The sequence below is a fragment of the Stylophora pistillata genome, chromosome 7, assembly GCF_964205215.1.
Source record: "Stylophora pistillata chromosome 7, jaStyPist1.2, whole genome shotgun sequence".
Lineage (NCBI taxonomy): Eukaryota > Metazoa > Cnidaria > Anthozoa > Scleractinia > Pocilloporidae > Stylophora > Stylophora pistillata.
Genome location: NC_142525.1, coordinates 19,981,445 through 20,002,814, shown reverse-complemented (window position 1 = coordinate 20,002,814; position 21,370 = coordinate 19,981,445). Strand labels below are relative to the sequence as shown.

At 40.2% G+C, this 21,370-nt stretch overlaps 2 protein-coding genes across 2 annotated transcripts; one reads left to right on the top strand and one right to left on the bottom strand.

Moving 5' to 3' along the window:
* Positions 1 to 80: 80 nt before the first annotated feature.
* LOC148726992 (E3 SUMO-protein ligase ZBED1-like) lies at positions 81 to 2,772 on the bottom strand. Its single transcript, XM_088727595.1, has 3 exons — positions 1,208 to 2,772; positions 870 to 1,032; positions 81 to 759 (listed from the first exon to the last, which is right to left on the bottom strand). Exons 1-3 carry the CDS (start codon positions 2,566 to 2,568, stop codon positions 271 to 273), a joined length of 2,013 nt encoding a protein of 670 aa, XP_088583721.1. The 5' UTR covers positions 2,569 to 2,772; the 3' UTR covers positions 81 to 270.
* Positions 2,773 to 10,360: 7,588 nt separating this feature from the next.
* LOC148726991 (uncharacterized) lies at positions 10,361 to 11,701 on the top strand. Its single transcript, XM_088727598.1, has one exon. The coding sequence runs from the start codon at positions 10,499 to 10,501 to the stop codon at positions 11,294 to 11,296; it is 798 nt and encodes a 265-aa protein (XP_088583724.1). The 5' UTR covers positions 10,361 to 10,498; the 3' UTR covers positions 11,297 to 11,701.
* Positions 11,702 to 21,370: the final 9,669 nt, after the last annotated feature.

Sequence of the window (21,370 nt, the reverse complement as noted above, 5' to 3'; positions counted from 1 at the left end):
TAGGGGTGTAACGATTCATGTTTCTTTCGATTCGATTCGATTTCGATTATTGCCTTTCGGTTTCGATTATTTCGATTCGATTATGCAAAATATTAATGATTTTTAATTCTTGCAAGATGATACACAATGTAACAACATACAACCCTAAACTCTCAATGTGAGGATACAATAGTAACAGGAACATTGTTAATCTATTTCAAGGATGCAATAACAAATAAAAAACATGCAATTTGTCAGTGTTCTTTTTTGAGTTCTTTCTAGAATCTAGATCTAGTGCACTCTCATATTTTTCTGTAAAAAAAGTAACTTGTCTACATGATCACTATGCAAACATGACCTCTGAGCAGACACAATGTCCCCTGCAGAAGAGAAAACCCTCTCACTGGCCACTGATGTGGCAGGGACACATAGATATTTTTTGGCCAACTTTGACAAAATGGGATATTTCAGCTCATTTGCTTCCCACCACAACAATGGATTAGAGTTCAAAGGCATGGTTTCTTCAACTTTGTAATTAGCCAACTCTGACTCAACTAACTGAAACACTGACTTCCCAGGATGAACTTTAGTTATAAAAACATCTCCAAAAAGATCATCCAAGGCAGATTTCCTTTTCTTTTCTGGTGGGGGATCACTTGTGAGGACAACAGTTGTGTCTCCACTGGAATTTGAATGTTCACCCTCCAGAGTTGGTAGACTTGGCAAATTGGGCAGCTGTGGCTGTCCCTGCGCACTAGGCTGGTCTGCTTCAGTCTTCACCTATGAACAGAAAAACACTCTATCATCATTTAATATGTTTGTAACTCAACTCAGTACCGTCAGTACAAGCAGTAAATGTTGGCTGTTAAAAATTTCCAATTTTTACGAACCTGAACTGAATTTTGTTGTTGCTCATTCAGTGGGACTGCTTTCAAGGTAAGTGCAGTGTAGACATCTAGTTTCTCGGTTTCATCAAGATATGGCATGGATCTAAACCTTGGATCTAAACAGGAACTCTCCTTCAGAAACTGCAATGTGTCAAGGTCTGTATATCTAGAATATGAGAACAATTTGTAAACTATATTTTGCGACTCAAATAGCACTGCAGCATGTTTATTTGCGACAGAAAGCTCTAACAAAAACCTTTATTGGGAAGACTCTTTATAATTTGGATATAATAATTATTATTTAATCTGTAGACATACTAGACAAACAGTTGTTTCCAAACCTAGCATCCAAATCCTTTGCTATAGCTGTTTTTACTTCTTTAACAAGCATAATGTCATCATCTGAAACTTTCAACTGCTGAATCAGCATCTCCTTCAGAGGGTGAATCATGGATACTGTAGGCGTCTTCTCATCACAAAGGATAGTAGTAATGGTCTTGATTGGTCCCAGTACATTGATGACACTCTCTGCTGCAGAGATATCATTTTCTGACAGGAAATGAACATCTTTGGCATTTTTCTTGACATCCTTTGTCAAGAGGACAGCTTCAATTGCTGCCTGTTGCTCTAAAAACCGCTGCACCATGTCATATGAGGAGTTCCACCTAGTTGGTACATCATTTATCAACTTGTGTTGTGGCAATTCCAATAAAGCTTGTTTTGATTTCAAAACTGCCATAGCTGTTGTGCTCCTATGGAAAAAGCTTGCTATGCGCCTTATCCTTCCAAGAAGCCTGTCCATTTGAGATACCTTAAGTCCTTTTTGGGTTGCCAGATTGATTGTATGGGCCACACATCCAACATGTGGTGAAAGTTCAGCTTGCTTTGCAGCATTCACTATATTGCTGGCATTGTCAGATGTCAGAGATGGATTCTGTTCATATCTTTGTAAATTCCACTCAGATATAGCTGAAGTCAGTATATTTGATAAGTTTTCCGATGTATGTGACACATCCATTCTTCTTGTTTGCAAAACATAGTTTTTAATGTTCCATTCTTGGATGAAATGTGCGGTAACTGTTATGTAGCTTTCGGTTGATCTAGATGTCCATCCATCACTTGTTAAAGCCACGAACTCGGCACTTTTAAGGTCTGATTCGACTTCTGCTTTGACTTCTTCGTAAAGTTTAGGTATCACCTTCTCAGAAAAATGAACTCTGCTTGGTAAGTCATACCTTGGCTCCAGAACGTTGATCATGTGTTGAAACCCTTTATTTTCCACAACTGAATAGGGCCTCATGTCCTTTGCAATGAAAACTCCAATAGACTTCGTTATTGCCGTTGCTCTGTTGCCCGACCGCGGCAACTTATTCTTCATAACATCCTGAATTTTTGACTGTCCTGTTCCAGTACTGTTTTTGGTACCCGGTGAAGTTTTTGCCGTCTTTGACTGCAACACTTCTGACTTTTCATCAATACTGTGTTGACTTTTTAAGTGAGCGCTCATGCTTGAAGTCGAACCGGCACAATACTTGAAAGTTGCGAAGCAAATTTTGCAGATAGTTTTAGACTTGTCTGTTGTTCCGTCTTTAGTCGGAAAACCATAATATTTCCACACTGCGGATCGAAAAGAAGCAGGCGGATTCACAATCGCTTGGCCATTCGTCGCCGTGTTGTCCGCCATGTTTGTGAGCACGCACATGGTTTGCCTTATTTGGAAATTCTCAGGGGGTGGTAGAGGGGCAACATTTTTACCCCGGGATTTTTACCAAGCAACATGGCGCAAGAACTGCAAATTAGCGTCTTTGATCGATTGTCAATGAAAAACGAACATCTTATTGAGATCTGGATTCTAAGTTTACAATATAATGACTCACTGAGGGCACTTTTGGAAAGGTATGCAAAAAATCGGTCGGTATGAGAGTCGGACGTGTTTTAGCTCGCTCTCTCCTATATCTTTTATTTTCGACCTTTTGGGGCGTTAGTGTGTCGTCCAACATTGCAATATGCCCGCCGATATTTAGTGTCACTTCTTTTGGGACTGTTGGCGAGTTTTTACGCTGTACTGAAGTCCCACTTTCGAACTATGTTTTAGTCAAGTCAAGTTCGACGAGCGGCCATCTTGGTTTGCTACACAAGCGTAGGAAGCATTTCTTCCTTCGTAAAATTAGCTATTACAACAACTCATCTGCCTCTTTCCAACTGAACAACTTATTGTTATGTGGGGATATTCATCCAAATCCTGGTTATGGCTGTACTTCGGCACACGACAACATTACTCGTGCTGGAAGAAAACCGCCCACGTGGAAGCATCCGTGTGGAGTTTGCTCCAATTCTGTTCGCTCTAACCAAAAAGGAATTCTTTGTGATGGCTGTTGTAAATGGCACCATATCAAGTGTATCAACTTGGATATTAGAACATATATTGATTTGGGATCCTCAGATGAAACTTGGTACTGTTCCGATTGTACTTTTCCATTTAATTTCACCGATTCGTTCTTCGAGGAATCTACTATGGAAGATACCAATGGCAGTCTACAGTCATCACTTTCAGGTTCTACTGACGGTGTGCGAAATATTTTTCCCAAAGCTTTATTCTTAAATGCCAGAAGTATACGGAACAAAGTTTTTGACCTACAAGCATTGCTATTTATGGATTCGTTTGATGTTGTTGTCATAGTTGAGACATGGCTGGATAGTAACTATCAGGACTTTGAACTTAAGCTTGAAGGCTATAATATTTTTCGGAAGGACAGATGTAATAGGCGGGGTGGTGGAGTGCTTATAGCTATCAAGAATCATATTTCTTGTATTCGCAGGACTGACCTGGAGGTTAATTTAGAGATGATAGCTCTTGAAATTCGTCCAAATCCTACTATTTGTGTACTCCTTTCTGCATTTTATAGACCACCGGACGCAGATGAGTTATTTTTGTCACAATTCAGAGAGTTTTTGGATAAATATTCAGGAACTGGTCTTTCAAATCTTGTTGTAACTGGGGACTTTAATTTTCCACACATTGACTGGAATCTTGGATGCCCTATAAAGTCAGACCCTGGAATTAAGGATTTTTGTAGTATTTTGGATGATTTCTATTTGGTACAAAAGAACCTACATGCAACTCGAGATCTAAGAAATCCTGGACCTTCTGGCAATATTTTGGATCTGGTCCTAACCAATAATGACATCTTGGTTGAAGATGTAGCGGTGCATCCGCATGCATTTGACTCAGACCATCATCCCCTTACCTTCAAGTTTCGTACTGAGATGAGAAGGCCTAATAACATTCAGCGTAAGGTATATTGTTACAAAAAGGCTGATTTTAAAGGTTTGCAGGAGACCTTACAATCTATTCCCTGGAATCTAGTTACATGCGATAACTGTATCGATACAGGTCTGTTAAAGTTTCAGGATCTTCTGTTTTCTGCTGTCAATCAACATATACCCCGGATAACACTCAAGCGTCGCTCTAGGCCTCCTTGGATTTGCAATGATATAATGAAACTAATTAGGAAGAAGAGGAAATTATGGAAGCAAGTTAAATCTAATGGTTCACCGGACATATTCTTAAAATTCAAGGAGCTGAGAAAGAAAACAAAGAGACTTATTAATACAAGTTACTACAATTATCTTCAATCTCTGTCTGGAAAACTTCAGGACAACCCTAAACATTTCTGGAAATTTTACTCCGTTAAATCTAAAACTAAGAGAATTCCAGATACTGTAATTTATGATAATGTTTGTTCTACAGATGCGTCTTCCAAGGCGGAACTTTTTAATAAGTTCTTCCACTCAATTTATTCAAAGGATTCAGCTGATGTTAGCTGTCCGACTACAGATGTTGTGAATCCAAATTTGTTACTGAACGTTACAACTACACCATTTGAAGTGCAGGGAATTCTAAGTAGGCTCGACATCAATAAATCACCCGGTGTGGATAATATACCATCAAGAATTCTACAAATCTGTGCGAAGGAATTGTCGGTTCCCTTGTCGCACTTGTTTAACTTATCCCTAAGCTCAGGAGTCATGCCCACCTTGTGGAAATCCGCTAACATCACTCCTATACATAAGAACAATGATAAGGAATTCGTGGAAAATTACAGATCAATTTCCCTGTTACCTATTCCAGCTAAATGTTTAGAGCGTCTTGTGCATACTGCTGTTTACGCGCATATTTCGCCCTATTTATCTGAGTGGCAGCATGGATTTGTGAAGGGGAAATCTTGTGGGTCACAATTGGTTCTCACTCATTATCAGTGGGTCACAGCTTTGGATGAGGGACGACAGGTGGATGTTGCTTTCCTGGACTTCTCCAAGGCTTTCGACAGAGTGAATCATTCAATTTTACTGCGGAAGCTCTGTAATTTCGGAATTTCTGGCTCCCTACTACAGTGGTGTGAGAGTTACTTGAGTAATCGTTGGCAAAGAACTGTGTTGGATGGCGTCTCCTCCACTTGGTTAGAAGTTCCGTCCGGTGTCCCACAGGGCTCCATTCTGGGGCCGCTATTTTTTGTAGTTTTTGTGAATGACTTGCCCGATGTTGTTCTCCCTGGAAATACCATTGCGCTTTTTGCTGATGATTGTAAAACTTCAAGAGTCATTGATGATGTTAGTGATCAATTCTGTTTTCAACGGGACCTGGATAATCTTCATCATTGGAGTATTCGCAATGCCATGGCTTTTAATGTCAAAAAGTGCAAAGTTATGAGATTAACAAAGAAAAGGCAACCTTTAGTCTCTAATTATTCCTTGGACAATTCTCTCTTGGAAGAAGTTAGAGAATTCAAAGACTTGGGAGTTACAACTACTGACAATTTTATCTGGAACTCGCACATTGATATTATTGTGTCGAAAGCAAACAAAATGTTAGGGCTAATTAAAAGGACTTGTAGAGGTCTGGATGATACTACGACTCTGAGAACTCTTTACTGCGCGTTAGTTCGATCGAATGTTGAATACTGCTCTGCTGTATGGTCACCCTACACCAAAAGGAACATAGAAAAAGTTGAAAAAGTACAAAGAAGAGCAACCAAGTTCATTTTAAAGACTGAGGACAATTATGAGACTCGTTTAAAGAAGCTAAATTTGATGTCACTAGAAAATAGGAGATTTCTAGCTGATGTTACTTTTTTATATAAAGCTCTCAATGGAATAAGTAACATCAATATCGATTCATACGTAGATTTTTATTCTAATGCGGATCATTATTCATTTAGGAAATACGATGATTTATCTCTTAAGAAGAAATATGCAAGAACAAATCCACTTAAATATAGTTTTTTTCACAGGATAGTTGACTCCTGGAATCTTTTGCCCTACGATACTCGTAAGGCAGCAAGTGTTGATGTTTTCAAGCGGGGAGTCAAGAAATGTTTACTGGATCGTGCATTAAATTAGTTATTATTGTTGAACTATTGATTTTATTTTGATTTTATACTTTACTTTGTAACTTATTTTAGTAGATATTCATTGGTGATCTGTTCTTTATGGGGTCCTGGACTCCTTTACAGATTATCCGTATGGCTATTTATATTAGTTTTGTTGTTATGTATTACTATTAATGCCATTAAATTGTAATAAATAAATAAATAAATAAAATCGAAACGTGGAATCAAATAATCGTGAATCGAACCGAACGGTCATAATCGCGATTAATCGAGAATTCGATTAATCGTTACACCCCTAGTTGGAAATACAATATTTTAGAGTGAAAGAGAACAGTGTACACTTTGTTAGGAACTGTATTTAATAGAGAATATTCCAACAGACATTAAGCACTCACTTTGAACTGAGAGGCATGAAATTACAAACAATAGGTTTATATTTTCCCGCCAGCAAATAGGTTAATTTATGCAGTAAGATCTTTTCAGTGATACTATTAGTATTATTTTTTGAAAGTTTATAGAACTTCAAAAGTAATGACCCCACAATTCCCAAGTTTTACTCCTAAGAATTAACATTTAATGATAAAATGCATACCTTTCTGGACTTCTGAGACATCTCTCTACTGTATATATGTGGTATGTGGAATATGCAGGCATCCTGCAGTGGCTTCAAGACTTCGAAGTATGATACTAAAATTCTTGATATCAAAATTATGTAGTCCAAACGTTGATTATGCTGATTGTACAAATTGGGAAGAAACCTGGTGTTTGGGATATTTACAATATCTTCAGGATCAGGTTTTCTGACATCAAGGGAGTTGTCAGAAACTCAGTTTTCCACCATTTGGTGGTTGACCCAGTGGTAGTCTTGATTCTGGTTATCCTTAGTCATATTCCTCCTCTTAACCTGAAAGTCAAGGTTGTCAAAGGATATGACGAATCCAGGATGAAAAGACTTTTTCAATTCATGCTCCTCCCGTGTGGCAGCCAGCAATGCAGGTGAGGTGATTACAGCCATTCCAAGGTTTTCCTTAATTGTTGAAATCCTCTCCTTTACTCTCATTAGGGTGGTATTTTCTTCTGAAATGTGGTCTCTGGTAGTGATTAGATCTGCATCGTGATCCTTCCCCAGTTCATCAAGCTTACTAAGTATGCTTGAGTTGGAAATAGTAGCCTATCATAAAAGAATATCAAGTGCATGTAAGGGTAGAAATAAGATCTTTTTGCTCTTGCCACCTAGATTACATGTAGCTGTGACTATTTGCAGCTAGGCCAAAATACTGTCACATAAAGTTTGAACTTGTTAAGTTCAATTAAGGCAGTCAATTGTGCCAATAACAATATTATTAATAATGACCTAAGCACACTTTGAGTGTTTGTTAACACAACCATTCACTGTACACAAGGGGCAAGACTAAATGAATGTTTTAAAAATAACTTTATCCTTGTGAGATGAAACTGTTTTGGCTTGTACAGTGTATGTGGTTCTGGGTTGACAAACATTGTAAGAAAGTTTAACAATATTGGAAAACAGAGATATTAAGAGTTCATGTTGTTTTCCAATTTTATCCTTATGGTTTCCTTTGTTATCAGTTTAAATATCTGGTGATGAATTTAAAATCAAAAAACACTATGAACCAAGGATACAATTAAAACACAAATTTTTACATAATTTTACACTGAAAACCATGTATAATTAAATTTTCTAAAAATACATCATCTTCCCCTTCCTTCTGATTCCACTGACCCACTTCGATTCTGCCCGATAAAAACAGTATAGACGTTATGGAATCAAATTTACCTCAGCAGCTTTGCTCTTTAGCAAAATCCCCATCACAGCGGCAGTTGCGTTCATTTCACGATTTCTTTGTTTCAAGAGTATCGATCCTGCAAGTGCAACACTTCCAAACCAAGTGCTTTTACGGTTTGCCGGCTTTGGTCGGCTGGCACTGTTCAAAAGGAACGCGTAAAAATATTGGCGCTCTTTCTTGCCATCCTTCGCACAACTTTTGAAGATCAAAATGGTGCTATCAGAGCATTCAGGTTTTGACGAATGGAAGCCCGTGGACACGTTGCGAAGATCGCCATGAACATCACCCTGACTGTCAGAAAAAAGCATTATTCTTGGTTTGAATGGGTGAAATTCCGGTAAAGAGGAATGCTTGTCTGCTTGATGGAGCTAGCGGTGTAGCATAAGAAGTACAAGCGGCAGGATGGGAATAAACATGTGAAGTTTCCGTAGAGAACCGAAGACTTTTTGCAGCACTCACTGCGTTTTGCGGCATCCTAAGGAAACCAAGAAACAACAACTGTCCCTAACCACGCGAAATGGCTGCCAGTAAACTTAAAATATCTACAATATTAAGCGAAAAACACCAAAAACAAAAGTATCAGATTCTTACTTGAACACTGTAGTTAGCACGATGCTAAAAAGAGACAGGCAGATTATCAGGGCTGAAAAGTTATTTGAAGGCTTATTCAACCTTCAAAGTAGACATTTCACATCTTTGCAAACGACAGTGAAGGCGCTTTTCAAAAAGCGAATTTCATTGAAAATCTTTGCGTTCCACGGTAAGTTTGGTACCAAACTAGAGCTTAGAAAGTGGTAAATCGGCGGGAAGCAATCTCATGTCTTCAACTGAATTATGGGTGGAACAAAGATCCTTTTTATTTGGTCCCAAGCCCCAGTGGATTACACGCAGTCGAATTTTTTTCCCATCAATTCTTGTGGCACAATTTCAGCCCGCGTTTGCCCGACGTGTGTTGCTGAAGATTGTGCGGTCTCTTCTATGGTTTGGATTCTTTCATTGTATGGGCACTTGGCCTCAAGAGTAGTTTCATGCTCAACGATCCCATCAGGGGAAGCACCAAGAATATCGGAGGAGTGAAAACAAATTCCAGTTTCCTTAAGCGTTTTCCCTGTCTTCAAGATGTGAAGGCCTTGATAGCTGCTTCTTCATTGTTAACTCCCCATTGTACTGCTTTCACTCTCTAGAGGTCATATTCGTAAAGAGGGCGTTTCAGAAGTGAGGTGTTTGACTTTCGGAATACTACCAAAGCTTCTGGCAGCAAGACAGCCCCTCCTTGCCAAATGCCAGGCATGGTTGTCATGCTGGACAACAGTGCTCGTACAGATTTTCAAGATGTCTTCATCAAGTATTCTGGATTTCTGGATCGTCGAACTAAACAGTCCAGTTGTTGTTGAAGCCCTCCAGTTTGGAGAAACTATTTTGAAAATGTTACATCTTCTATTGTTGGAATTGGTAGTTTACTAACAGGAGATGGCTCTGGGCTGTGCAGCCATCCATTATAATCGGAAAAATCTACCAATAAGCATTCCGTGTATTTTACACCTACGGAGAAGTCAAAGTGATAGCTTAAAGTTGTTAAACTGTTTTTAATGTTATTAGTAATCATTTTAATTTCAACTTTAACAAAAGCTATATCACTACTAAAAGTGTGTTACAGAGCTGTAATCGGATGAAAAAACTCAATACAGTGTTCTTTTACAAACTCAACTGTGTCTCTGAGTAATGAAATCCCTCGCAAACATAATATGAACTGGCAAGTCTTTGTCTCCTCGACTAAAATTTTCTCCCTTAAACAGCACACTAAGTGCTTCAAACACAAAGTACTACCAGCAAAGGGCTCATGTTCTTTCGCAAGAAAACGAACATGTCAACATTACTAGGGCTCCTGCGAGCCCTCTTTTTGCTTACAAGATTTTCTGCCAGGCTAATAGCCCTTTCTGAGGGTACTGATGAGGCTGGTATGGCAAGATATTTTCTGGTAAGATTACCCATATGTGGAAAGAACAGCTGGTTTTTCTTCCACCACAGTGAAAGCGTCTGCTCTTGGTCCATAGGAGTAGAGTGCAGATATCGACTGACTTCGTTTGCCACAACATGTTGACTTGATATCACACTCTCCCCCATGCACATAATACCTTGCAGCCAGTCATCTATGTCAGCTGATCGTGCTTTCTTAGGTGAGGTTGGCTCACTAGGCTCATTAAGGTCGTTAGAATGCTCAATAGGGGTGGCACCTGATTGATCTGAATCAGTAAACGCTGATTGTCCTCCTGACTGTCTTCTTCTGGCTCTTTCTTGGTCAGATTGGTCAGCGGATGTTGGTCAAGACGGTTGTGATTTTTGAGCTCCGCTAAGTTTCTTTATATTCTTTGCTTTTTCTTATTTTTGTATTCTGTATTTTTTTGTGTGTGTCCTTTCGTTTAACCTTTGTGCAATGCCTGGGTCAGTTGCGGCTTTGAAGAAGGAGAATAACATACTTAAAGCGCAACTATCGTCAATGTCGGACGAGGTAGCTAGATTGAAGGAGTTGATACAGCGACATAGCGAGAGAAGCGAAGAAGTTCTGCCCAGCGAAGAAGGTGCCCAATGTGTAGAGTTCTTGAGCAAGAAATACGACGACTTCCATCTCTTTAGCGGCATGGCCAAAGACGAACTCCAGCGACTAAGCACCAAACTCGAAGAGCTGAAAGCCAAGGTAGATATTATTGGAAATGCTATTGACGAAATTCAAGAACATAGTTTCCAGTATAATGTAAAAATTGTGGGAGTGCCTGAGAGGCTGCAAGATGAATCCGCAGCCTCGATAAGCAAGCTTTGCCTAAACATTTTTAAAGAAACGGGAGCTGATCTATCGATGTATGACATCGACACCGCCCATCGTGTTCCCAGCAGGAATAACAATGGAAAGCCAAAGCCGATAGTTTGTAGATTTGTCAGGCGTTTAGCCAAAGAAAGCGTCATGAATCATCGTAAAGATGCATGCAAATTGGACCCGGCTTCCGTTGGACTCCCTGAGGATGCCTCGTTAAGCGCGGTTAGAATTTTTGATCATTTGTCACCCCGAATGCAAACAGTCCTGTTCGAGGCGAAGAAGTTTAAAGAACAGCATTATTACCAGTACTGTTGGTCAAAGGGCTCCTTTGTTTATTTACGGAAAGATGCTACGTCTCGAGCCATCAAGATCAAGAATATTGGTGATCTGCTCAGTCTGGAAAACGGAGACCAAAGCTAAGTATATATCTCGTAATAACAACTCTCAATGGTAGTCCTAAGTGACAGATATGTTTGCCGAGCAAACAAATCTTTATTAAAAAACCTTCCTTTCTCAAATGTTGATATCATCCGAACGCATGGTCAGTTCAATAATAGCCTGAACAGTAACTTGCCAACGAAAAAGTACTTAGATAAGCTCCGTAGCCTCCATGAATTAGATATTTTTAGTTTGAATACTCAAAGTAGTGTCAATCCTGATAGCAACCTAAATAATCAACAAATTCGAAGCCGATATTTCTCACCACATAGCTTTTGCAAGTTTAAAAACGATCTCATGCGAGATGAAAACAAAACATCTTTCTCAATTCTACATAATAATGTACGAAGCCTTCGACGTAACCTTGAAAATTTGCAAGTACATTTACTGGATGAGCTAGACTACCACTTCAGCGTAATCGGAATAACCGAAACTAAAATTACAAACTCGGCCAGAATAGACTTTAATCCACATATACCTAATTACCAATTCGAACAGGTGCCAACTCCTCTTTCTTGTGGAGGTGTTGGTATGTATGTTGACGCCAGTTTAAATTACACAGTTCTCGAAAAAACCTCTAACGAGGCTTTCCAGGCCTTATGGATTGAACTCGAATTTTTAATAGGTAAAAATGTTATATGTGGTGTAATCTATAGGCAACATACTTCTCCTGAACAATTTCAAACGTATTTCGATATGACAATAGAAAGACTAAGCTCTGCTAATAAACCGATATATGTCATGGGCGACTTCAACATTGATCTCCTCAAATCTGAAACCTGTGATTTTTCTCATAACTTTCTGCTGTCCCTGCAAAGTTACTCCTTTTTTCCAGTAATTGACAAGCCTACAAGAGTCCATAATAATTCTGCCACACTTATTGACAATATTCTTGTTAACAGCATTGGCTTTAAACTCTCCAGCGGCAACATTGTCTCAGATATAAGTGACCACTACTCTCAATTTTGCATCATCCATTCTCCATCTTTAAAATCTCGCTATCAGGGGACTAAAATCCGTGACTATTCGAGATTCTCGGAAGAAAACTTTATCAGTGACATTTCTCAAACTGACTGGACCGGTTTGATCTCTAATGGCTCTATTGACAAACGCTTTTCTTCGTTCTACAACAGATTGAATAAAATTGTTAATAGACATGCTCCTCTCAAATTTGTATCAAAACGCAAGGCCAAGCAACTATCTAAACCGTGGATAACTAGAGGTTTACGTAGATCAATAAAAATTAAGAACGATCTCTTTTACTCTGGTGACACGGCTACATACAAGTTGTACAGGAACACAATTTTAAGCCTTACTCGCCAGAGTAAAAGACTTTACTATCAATCCTATTTTAGTAGCAACCTAAATAATATGAAAAAAACTTGGGAGGGGATTAACACTTTAATTAATAAGCACAAAAAGACTAAGCTCGTATCGTCGCTCCAGCTTCCAGACAACCGGGGTACAACACAAAACCAATCAGAAATAGCTAATGCACTGAATCATCATTTCGCATCTGTCGGACCTAAACTTGCAAATAGCATACCATTATCCACCAGGGACTTTAAGGATTACCTAGGGAATTCAAATTACACCAATTCTTTCTTCTTTGACGCTGTCACTTCTACTGAAATTGAAATGGAAATTTTGAGTACTCAATCAAAAAAAGCCTACGGACTTTATTCATGTCCAGTTCGTCTTTTGAAGTCCGCACGTCAAGCTTTATCTCATACCCTAGCTGAACTAATGAACATGTCCATTTCAACTGGTATCTATCCCCACAAATTAAAGCATGCTGTAGTAATTCCAATTTATAAAGCGGATGATGAAACTGACCCAAACAATTATCGCCCAATATCGTTACTGTCCGTGTTTAATCGAATATTCGAAAAACTAATGTACAAACGCCTAAAATCTTTTATAAATAAAAATGATATATTTTTCACATCGCAATATGGATTTAGAGAGAACTGCTCAACTCAACATGCAATTCTGGATATTCTAAATACAATTCAAAACAACATTGATAAAAAATTATATTCCTGTGGCATTTTCATTGACTTGAAAAAGGCCTTCGACACAGTTGATCATTCGATTTTGTTGCATAAATTACACCATTATGGAATTAGAGGATTGATTAATGACTGGTTCTCATCATACTTGTCTGCCAGGATGCAATCAACCCAAATCGGTTCTATTGTCTCTAGCAAAGAGAGAATAGTGTGTGGAGTCCCTCAAGGTTCTATACTTGGTCCGCTTCTTTTCTTAATTTATGTCAATGACATGCATCGTTCCTCTAAAAAGTTTGACTTTTACCTATTTGCTGATGATACCAATTTACTATATGCAGAAAAAGATCTAAAGAAACTTGAAGTTGTCGTCAATGAAGAGATATTAAAGTTGTGTGAATGGCTGAATTCAAATAAATTATCTCTTAACGTATCCAAATCTAATTTCGTTATTTTTCATCCTTATCAACACAAACTATACCGAGAAGTAAACCTTAAAATACTTGATAATAACTCGGAGCAATTGGTATCTCTTGAACGTAAGACATATGTTAAATACCTAGGTGTTCTCATTGACGGTAATCTCTCCTGGAAGCATCATATTAACTACATTTCCACGAAAATAAGCAAAGGTATCGGTATCGTTGCAAGGCTAAGACACTTGGTACCGCTCACTACTCTTATAAACATTTACCGCTCGCTCATTGAACCGTATATTTCCTATGGCCTCGTTGCTTGGGGCCAAGCCGCCAATACTCATCTAAACAAAATCGTCATTTTACAAAAGCGGGTTCTTCGTCTAATGCACTTTTCCGATTATACATCTCACAGTGCTCCTCTTTTTAGTCGTTCGGGAATTCTACCGATAAAAATGCTTTACTTCAAATTAGTTGCCTCTCTGTTACATGACATCAAAAATCGCTGTGCTCCTCTCAATATTTCTGAACTTTTTACTCACTCTGAACAGGTTCATTCCTACTCTACTCGTTTCTCAGTAGCTGGAAGCTTTTATATAAAACAGGCGAGAACAAATCATCAGTTGTTTTCCTTTTCTAGAGTTGGTGCGAAAATATGGAATGGCATCCCCCCTGAAATTCGTAAGCTAAAGAAAGCACCTTTTAAACGTGAGCTAACTCACTTGCTTTTGAAAATTCTTGAAATTGAGGAGATGAATGTTGACTTGCGCTACCTTGACCTTTCTAGCTTATATTTGTATTTCAACTGATTAGCTTTCTCTTTGACCTGTTAAAAACTCCCTTGTGTGACTGGCTCAGTTAAAACCTTTAACATGATTTTACTACTATTATTTATTATTTATTTTTATTTGCTCATTTATTTATTTATTTCATTGTTGCGTGTGTGTGTGCGTGCGTGTGTGTGTGTGTGTGTGAGCCTATACAGTGTCTGTTTAGGTAGCCCGCCTAGAATAGCTTTGCTAACTGCGGGCTACAAAAGCCTTTATTTCTTTCATTTTAAAAAAAAAAAATAAAGTCAATGTTGTAAAGTCAATGTTGTTTCTTAACAATATATTCCCCCAAACTAACATTTCGAACCTTTTCCAACAGTAGCTTATGGGCCAGTTCCTTTTCAGAAGGAGACAGGAATTCTAAACCTTAAGTAAAAGGATTTGAAACACACGTCATCATGGCTAATTATTCGTCTTTTGGTTCTGGAGGCCATTTCTGTCTGGATGATCTGTTTCACTTTCTGAATAACACGGGTCCTCGTTTAGCATTGTACTGTGCATACTAGCAACCTGCTCTGCAGATACAATGATAGTGATCTGAAAAGGATCTAGAATCACAATTAGCCTCTCTGCAAGGCGATGCTCATCAAAATTGTACACACAGTTTTTAATTGTAGTTGTTGCAGCTTTGCTGAGTGTTTTAAGTCATTGGCCGCGGCCAACAAAGCAGTTGTTTACTCCACCAAACAGCTGAGCATAGCAAGGGTGCTATTCCATCTAGTTGGGACATCATTGATGAGTTTGTGTCTAACTGCATCACTAGTAAGCAGCAATTTCTGCTTAACCGTCAAGGCATCAGTAGTACTTAGTGGCTGATGGAAGGAAGTGACAAGCTTTCTTCCTTTAGCTCAAAGACGAGAGACCTCAGGAACTTCAAGACAAGGCCTACTCTGGGACCTTAAGTTGCCTTAAGTCACCTAAAGTCGCCATAAGTTGCCTTAAGTCGCTATTGGTTATGCAATGTTATAAGGGTTCCACCTTAATGACCCCATTCACCCCACTTTAATCAGAGGAAGAGGCATGGTGGCTGAATGGTTAGTGCACTGGACTCGGCATTAGTCCAGTTTTGGTGTCTAGTGTTAGAGCATTGCATTAGGTTCTCGGACAAGATACTGTAAGCTCAAAGTGCCTCACCTTTTCCAGGTGTAAATATGGGTACTGGTTGGCAGGGGGGAGGTAACCCTGCAATGGACTACGAGTTAAGTTATTGTTATTGTGAGGTGGACAATGCTTCTATATACATAGAAACTCCATGTGAAAATAGTCACGCACCTGTCTAGCCCCTATGCTGGCATGGGTAATTCCTACATGTAGACAATACTGATGTAGGGAATATGACAATGTATACTCTTCCATTTTCTTATTGAAACAGCTATCTGTTTCAACGAAATTTCTGTCTTGTATTTCATGATGAAAAAGTTGATAAAAGGGTTGACACTGTGTATTATCATCAGGATATAATAAATTTTGAATCACATAAAACTTACAATACCAGATCAAGATAAAACGATAGAAAGGTATTCTGGAGAAAGGATAATAGAAATTTCGTCGTGACTCGTTAGTTTCTGGATAGTTGTGAGGTAACAATGAATACTTTTAAGCCTGTAATACGGCCACCATGCTAAAAATAAAACTTGACTGCTTGGAAGGTCCTGCTGATCCGATCAATAGTGGAGAAATACCTTAGCATATGGTTCTTAGTATGGTATTGGAGTGTTTTGTCTTAATGAGGCAGGAGAACAATAAATTGGTTGGGTCCCTGAAAAGGACCGCGCAATTTTAGATGCTGTTTGGAAGGCATTAGTCTCCCTCGCAGCCGTTGTTTTTGGATGTCACGCAACGCTCCCCCAAAAGAACGGCTGCTGAAAACCGAACTACATTCCTTTTTCATTGTCCTTGCGGTTTATTCGCGGTCTATTGAACAGACCAATCACCTACCAGAAAATATGAATGACGTAAGGTTTCACGCGAAAATGTGGATGTGGCAGATGATCCAGCTATCATGTCGGGAGAAACACTGAACCGAGAAATTTGTCGATGAGAGCTCAAAATGTTTCACATGGTCATCGTTGTGCCCTGGTAAAGATAGAGTATATATTTTTGGGAAAACTTCTCCCAATTTCGTTGAAATTATAGAATCTACGCTTAACATAGACGTCGACTGCTACGCCAACGACACGGACAATAGATTGTTTGAGCGGTTGTTAAAGTTTCAGCGAGCAACTGAGAAAGCAGAAGAAGCTAAAAACTGAACTGAAACTCTTTATTCGCAATATTTCAACAAATTACTACAGATTATAAAGGTCAGAATATATAAGAAACAGTAAATTACATCAATACTCAAAAGGAAATACAAGACGCCTTTCAATCTAGACCAAGGGCTAAACGCTTGCGCTTCGAACTACAGATGGAGATCAGGAGGAAAAAAGCGCGTGCTTGCCGTCAACAAACTGGGCGAAGGCTTCGAGAACACTGCAATTTAGGGCAAGTAATTCATGGCAGTCTCCATATAGACTCCCTGTTACCCAGTCTCCATATAGACTCCCTGTTACCCATTCTCCCTGTATACCCTGTGTACCCTGTGTACCCTGTGTACCCATGTGTACCCTGTGTGCCCTTGTGTACCTTGTGTACCCTGTGTACCCGTGTGTACCCTGTGTACCCTGTGTACCCGTGTGTACCCTGTGTACCCGTGTGTACCCTGTGTACCCATGTGTACCCCGTGTACCCGTGTGTACCCTGTATACCCTGTGTACCCGTGTGTACCCTGTGTACCCTGTGTACCCTGTGTACCCATGTGTACCCTGTGTACCCATGTGTACCCTGTGTACCCTGTGTACCCATGTGTACCCTGTGTACCCATGTGTACCCTGTGTACCCTGTGTACCCATGTGTACCCTGTGTACCCATGTGTACCCATGTGTACCCATGTGTACCCTGTGTACCCATGTGTACCCATGTGTACCCTGTGTACCCATGTGTACCCTGTGTACCCATGTGTACCCTGTCTACCCTGTCTACCCTGTCTACCCTGTGTACCCTGTGTACCCTGTGTACCCTGTGTATCCCTGTGTACCCTGTGTACCCTGTGTACCTTGTGTACCCATGTGTACCCTGTGTACCCTGTGTACCCTGTGTACCCTGTGTACCCATGTGTACCCTGTGTACCCATGTGTACCCTGTGTACCCTGTGTACCCATGTGTACCCTGTGTACCCTGTGTACCCTGTGTACCCTGTGTACCCATGTGTACCCTGTGTACCCATGTGTACCCTGTGTACCCATGTGTACCCTGTGTACCCTGTGTACCCATGTGTACCCATGTGTACCCTGTGTACCCGTGTGTACCCTGTGTGCCCATGTGTACCATGTGTACCCTGTGTACCCATGTGTGCCTTGTGTGCCCTGTGTGCCCTGTGTACCCTGTGTACCCATGTGTACCCATGTGTACCCTATGTACCCATGTGTACCCTGTGTACCCTGTGTACCCATGTGTACCCTGTGTACCCTGTGTACCCATGTTTACCCTGTGTACCCTGTGTACCCTGTACCCATGTTTACCCTGTGTACCCTGTGTACCCTGTGTACCCTGTGTACCCTGTGTACCCATGTTTACACTCTGTACCCTGTGTACCCATGTGTACCCTGTCTACCCTGTCTACCCTTTCTACCCTGTCTACCCTGTCTACCCTGTCTACCCTGTCTACCCTGTGTACCCATGTGTACCCATGTGTACCCTGTGTACCCTGTGTACCCTGTGTACTCTGTGTACCCATGTGTACCCTGTGTACCCATGTGTACCCTGTGTACCCTGTGTACCCTGTGTACCCATGTGTACCCTCTGTACCCTCTGTACCCTCTGTACCCTGTGTACCCATGTGTACCCTCTGTACCCATGTGTACCCTGTGTACCCATGCATATCATGTATACCCTTGTTTACCTCGTATACCCTTGTATACCTCGTATACCCTGTCTACTTTGTGTACCCTCTACACCCTGTATATTCATGTATACCTAAGTATACCCTGTATATCGTGTATACAGGAAACCTGACAAACATCAGTTGAAATGAATGGAAGCTCACTGGCCGTGCAATCTCGTTTTGTATGTTCACAAATGAATTATGAATAACTTATTATGATTTTATCAGCCCGGGGGGGAAATCCCATATAAAATGGACTGGGATGCTCGTCTGGAATTTTGAAATTAACTCCTAAAGGAGACGAATATATGTAGGGTACACAGGGTACACATGGGTACACAGGGTACACAGGGTACACAAGGTACACAAGGTACATATGGGTACACAGGGTACATAGGGTACACAGGGTACACATGAGTACACAGGGTACACAGGGTACACACGGGTAAACAGGGTACACACGGGTACACAGGGTAGACACGGGTACACATGGGTACACATGGGTACACAGGGTACACAGAGTACACAGGGTACAGATGGGTACACAGGGTACACAGGGTACACATGGGTACAAATGGGTACACAGGGTACACAGCGTACACGGGGTACACATGGGTACACGGGGTACACAGGGTACACATGGGTACACAGGGTACACAGGGAGAATGGGTAACAGGGAGTTTATATGGAGACTGGGTAACAGGGAGTCTATATGGAGACTGCCATGAATTACTTGCCCAATTTAGGTCCGCCAACGTCTCCTACACTACTTGTACTTCTTCATTTGCCAGTCCGCTGCTAGCTGGAGCGAACCCGATTAGTTATGTTCGTGGCTTCTTATCACCGGTACAGGAAATCGGCCCGAATTATCGAGTGTTTCCGCACGTTGGTACAACGCAACAACAATAACAATAATATGATCACTTTCATCGGTAACATGGTCAAACACGAGCGGGAGTGCTTGATATATTAACGATTTCCCGGATCCTGTAGGCAACTTAACAAAAACATCTTTCTCGACTAAAACTTTTCTAATTGCAAGCTTCTGGTGAGCATTAAGCTCGAAAATTTTGAACTTTGACGACGCTTTGCGAAAAGCTCCTTCAAGCACCGCCATTTGTCTTCTGTTTTCAACATGAGGATCGCGATAGAAAACGATATCTGATTGGACGAGTCTCAAAAGGTGGGTCTGGCGCGAAAAGGTTCCTGAAAATGGAACCCGTGCTGTGATTGGCCAATTCGGAGAAAGGAATGTAGTTCGGTTGTCAGCAGCCGTTCTTTTGGGGTAGCCTTGCGTGACATCCAAAAACAACGGCTGCGAGGGAGACTAGGAAGGCATGCGACTTGCCAAACTTTCATGCCAAAATTGACAGTGCAAGTGGCAAAAATATCAGAGACAAGTTTACCAAGATAACAATTTTTATAATTTGTGAGGCTTTGTGAAATAATTAAGTTATTTTTAATTAATTATGTGGAAAATTTATTGATAGTTTTATGTAAATCATGTCTCTTTTCTTAAATGAAAAATGTGTGTCTTTGTGTATATTTTTGATGGGTTTGTTTGATATTGGGCATATAACCCATGATGTTTTCCTAGCTATGTATTTACTAGCTTTGACTGTATGATTTAACAATAACTGTTGTGATAAGTCTGTCTAATTATTTTTAGCTAAATTGGTTTGAAATCTGGATATTTTAGACTATGGTGACTTATGACCATACAAAAGTAACCAAAATGACTGCTATTTATCGCAAGGGATTCTTTAAATATTTTTAAGGTTAGCTCAATGGACTGATGTGCTGGAGGTCGAGGGTTCGAGCCCCGGCCGGACCAACACTCAAGGTCTTAAAATAATTGAGAAGAATATGCTGCCTTTCTATAACATCAAGAAATGGTTTAGATATTCTAGTCTTCTCGGATAGGGACGAATAAATGGAGGTCCCGTCTCCTGCAGGGTTAGGGGTAGGAGACGTTAAATTCCCACGCACGAGATTACTGTGTGATGGATGTCCTCCCGTGGGTTGGGTTGGGTTGGGTATGGTAGCCCATGCGTATAGCCCATGCGTATAGCCCAGGAGTGCCATAGTTAAAAAAAAAAAAAGTAAAAAAGCTCGCGGTCTGGATGTGCCATAGACCAGCATGCATTTCGATTCCAATATGGCGGAGGTAAGGATCAGAAACAGCGATTGGGAAGATGATATCGATTTAAAAAACGACCTAGCTAAGTTTTGTCTGTCTGAATTTAAAGAGAACAGAAATACTGGACTTGATGAGAACAGATTATCCTATGTACACATGGAGACTTAGAAGTCTGGCACGCCGAATGTAATATTTTGGAATTCAATTTACCTTTCGGAATTGTTGAAACATTATAGAACCAGAACCTGAATTATGTCCTGAATTTTTTCAAATTCTTAAAGCCCAGACCCAATTTGATGATGGGTGGCTCTCTTGTTTTACGTCAAAAGCAGGAGGGCTAGGAAGAGGAGATCTCCTCACTTTGATTTAAGTTTAAAGTCAGACAGCATTGCAAAGACGGATAATTTTTCCCGTGGTTGCGCGAGCCCTGTCACATCAATGCGGTGACTCACAATAGTTAAATTTGATTATAACACTACTAGCAGACCGTGGGGGAAGTGATTGACTAATCATAAGCTTCATTGGTGGGGAGAGTAAGCGGTTGCTCTTTTTGGACTTGGCTGTCCAGAGACTTATTACAGGCACCTTGTGTGAAACACACACATATATATATTTTCAGAGTTATCTTGATCTTGGTCAGTATTATCAGTAGAGGCGAAAAATACACCTCCTCCAACAATATTGTTAAATGTCAACAACTTGGATTATTATTTGAGAGGAAAATTGAAAGGACAAAAAG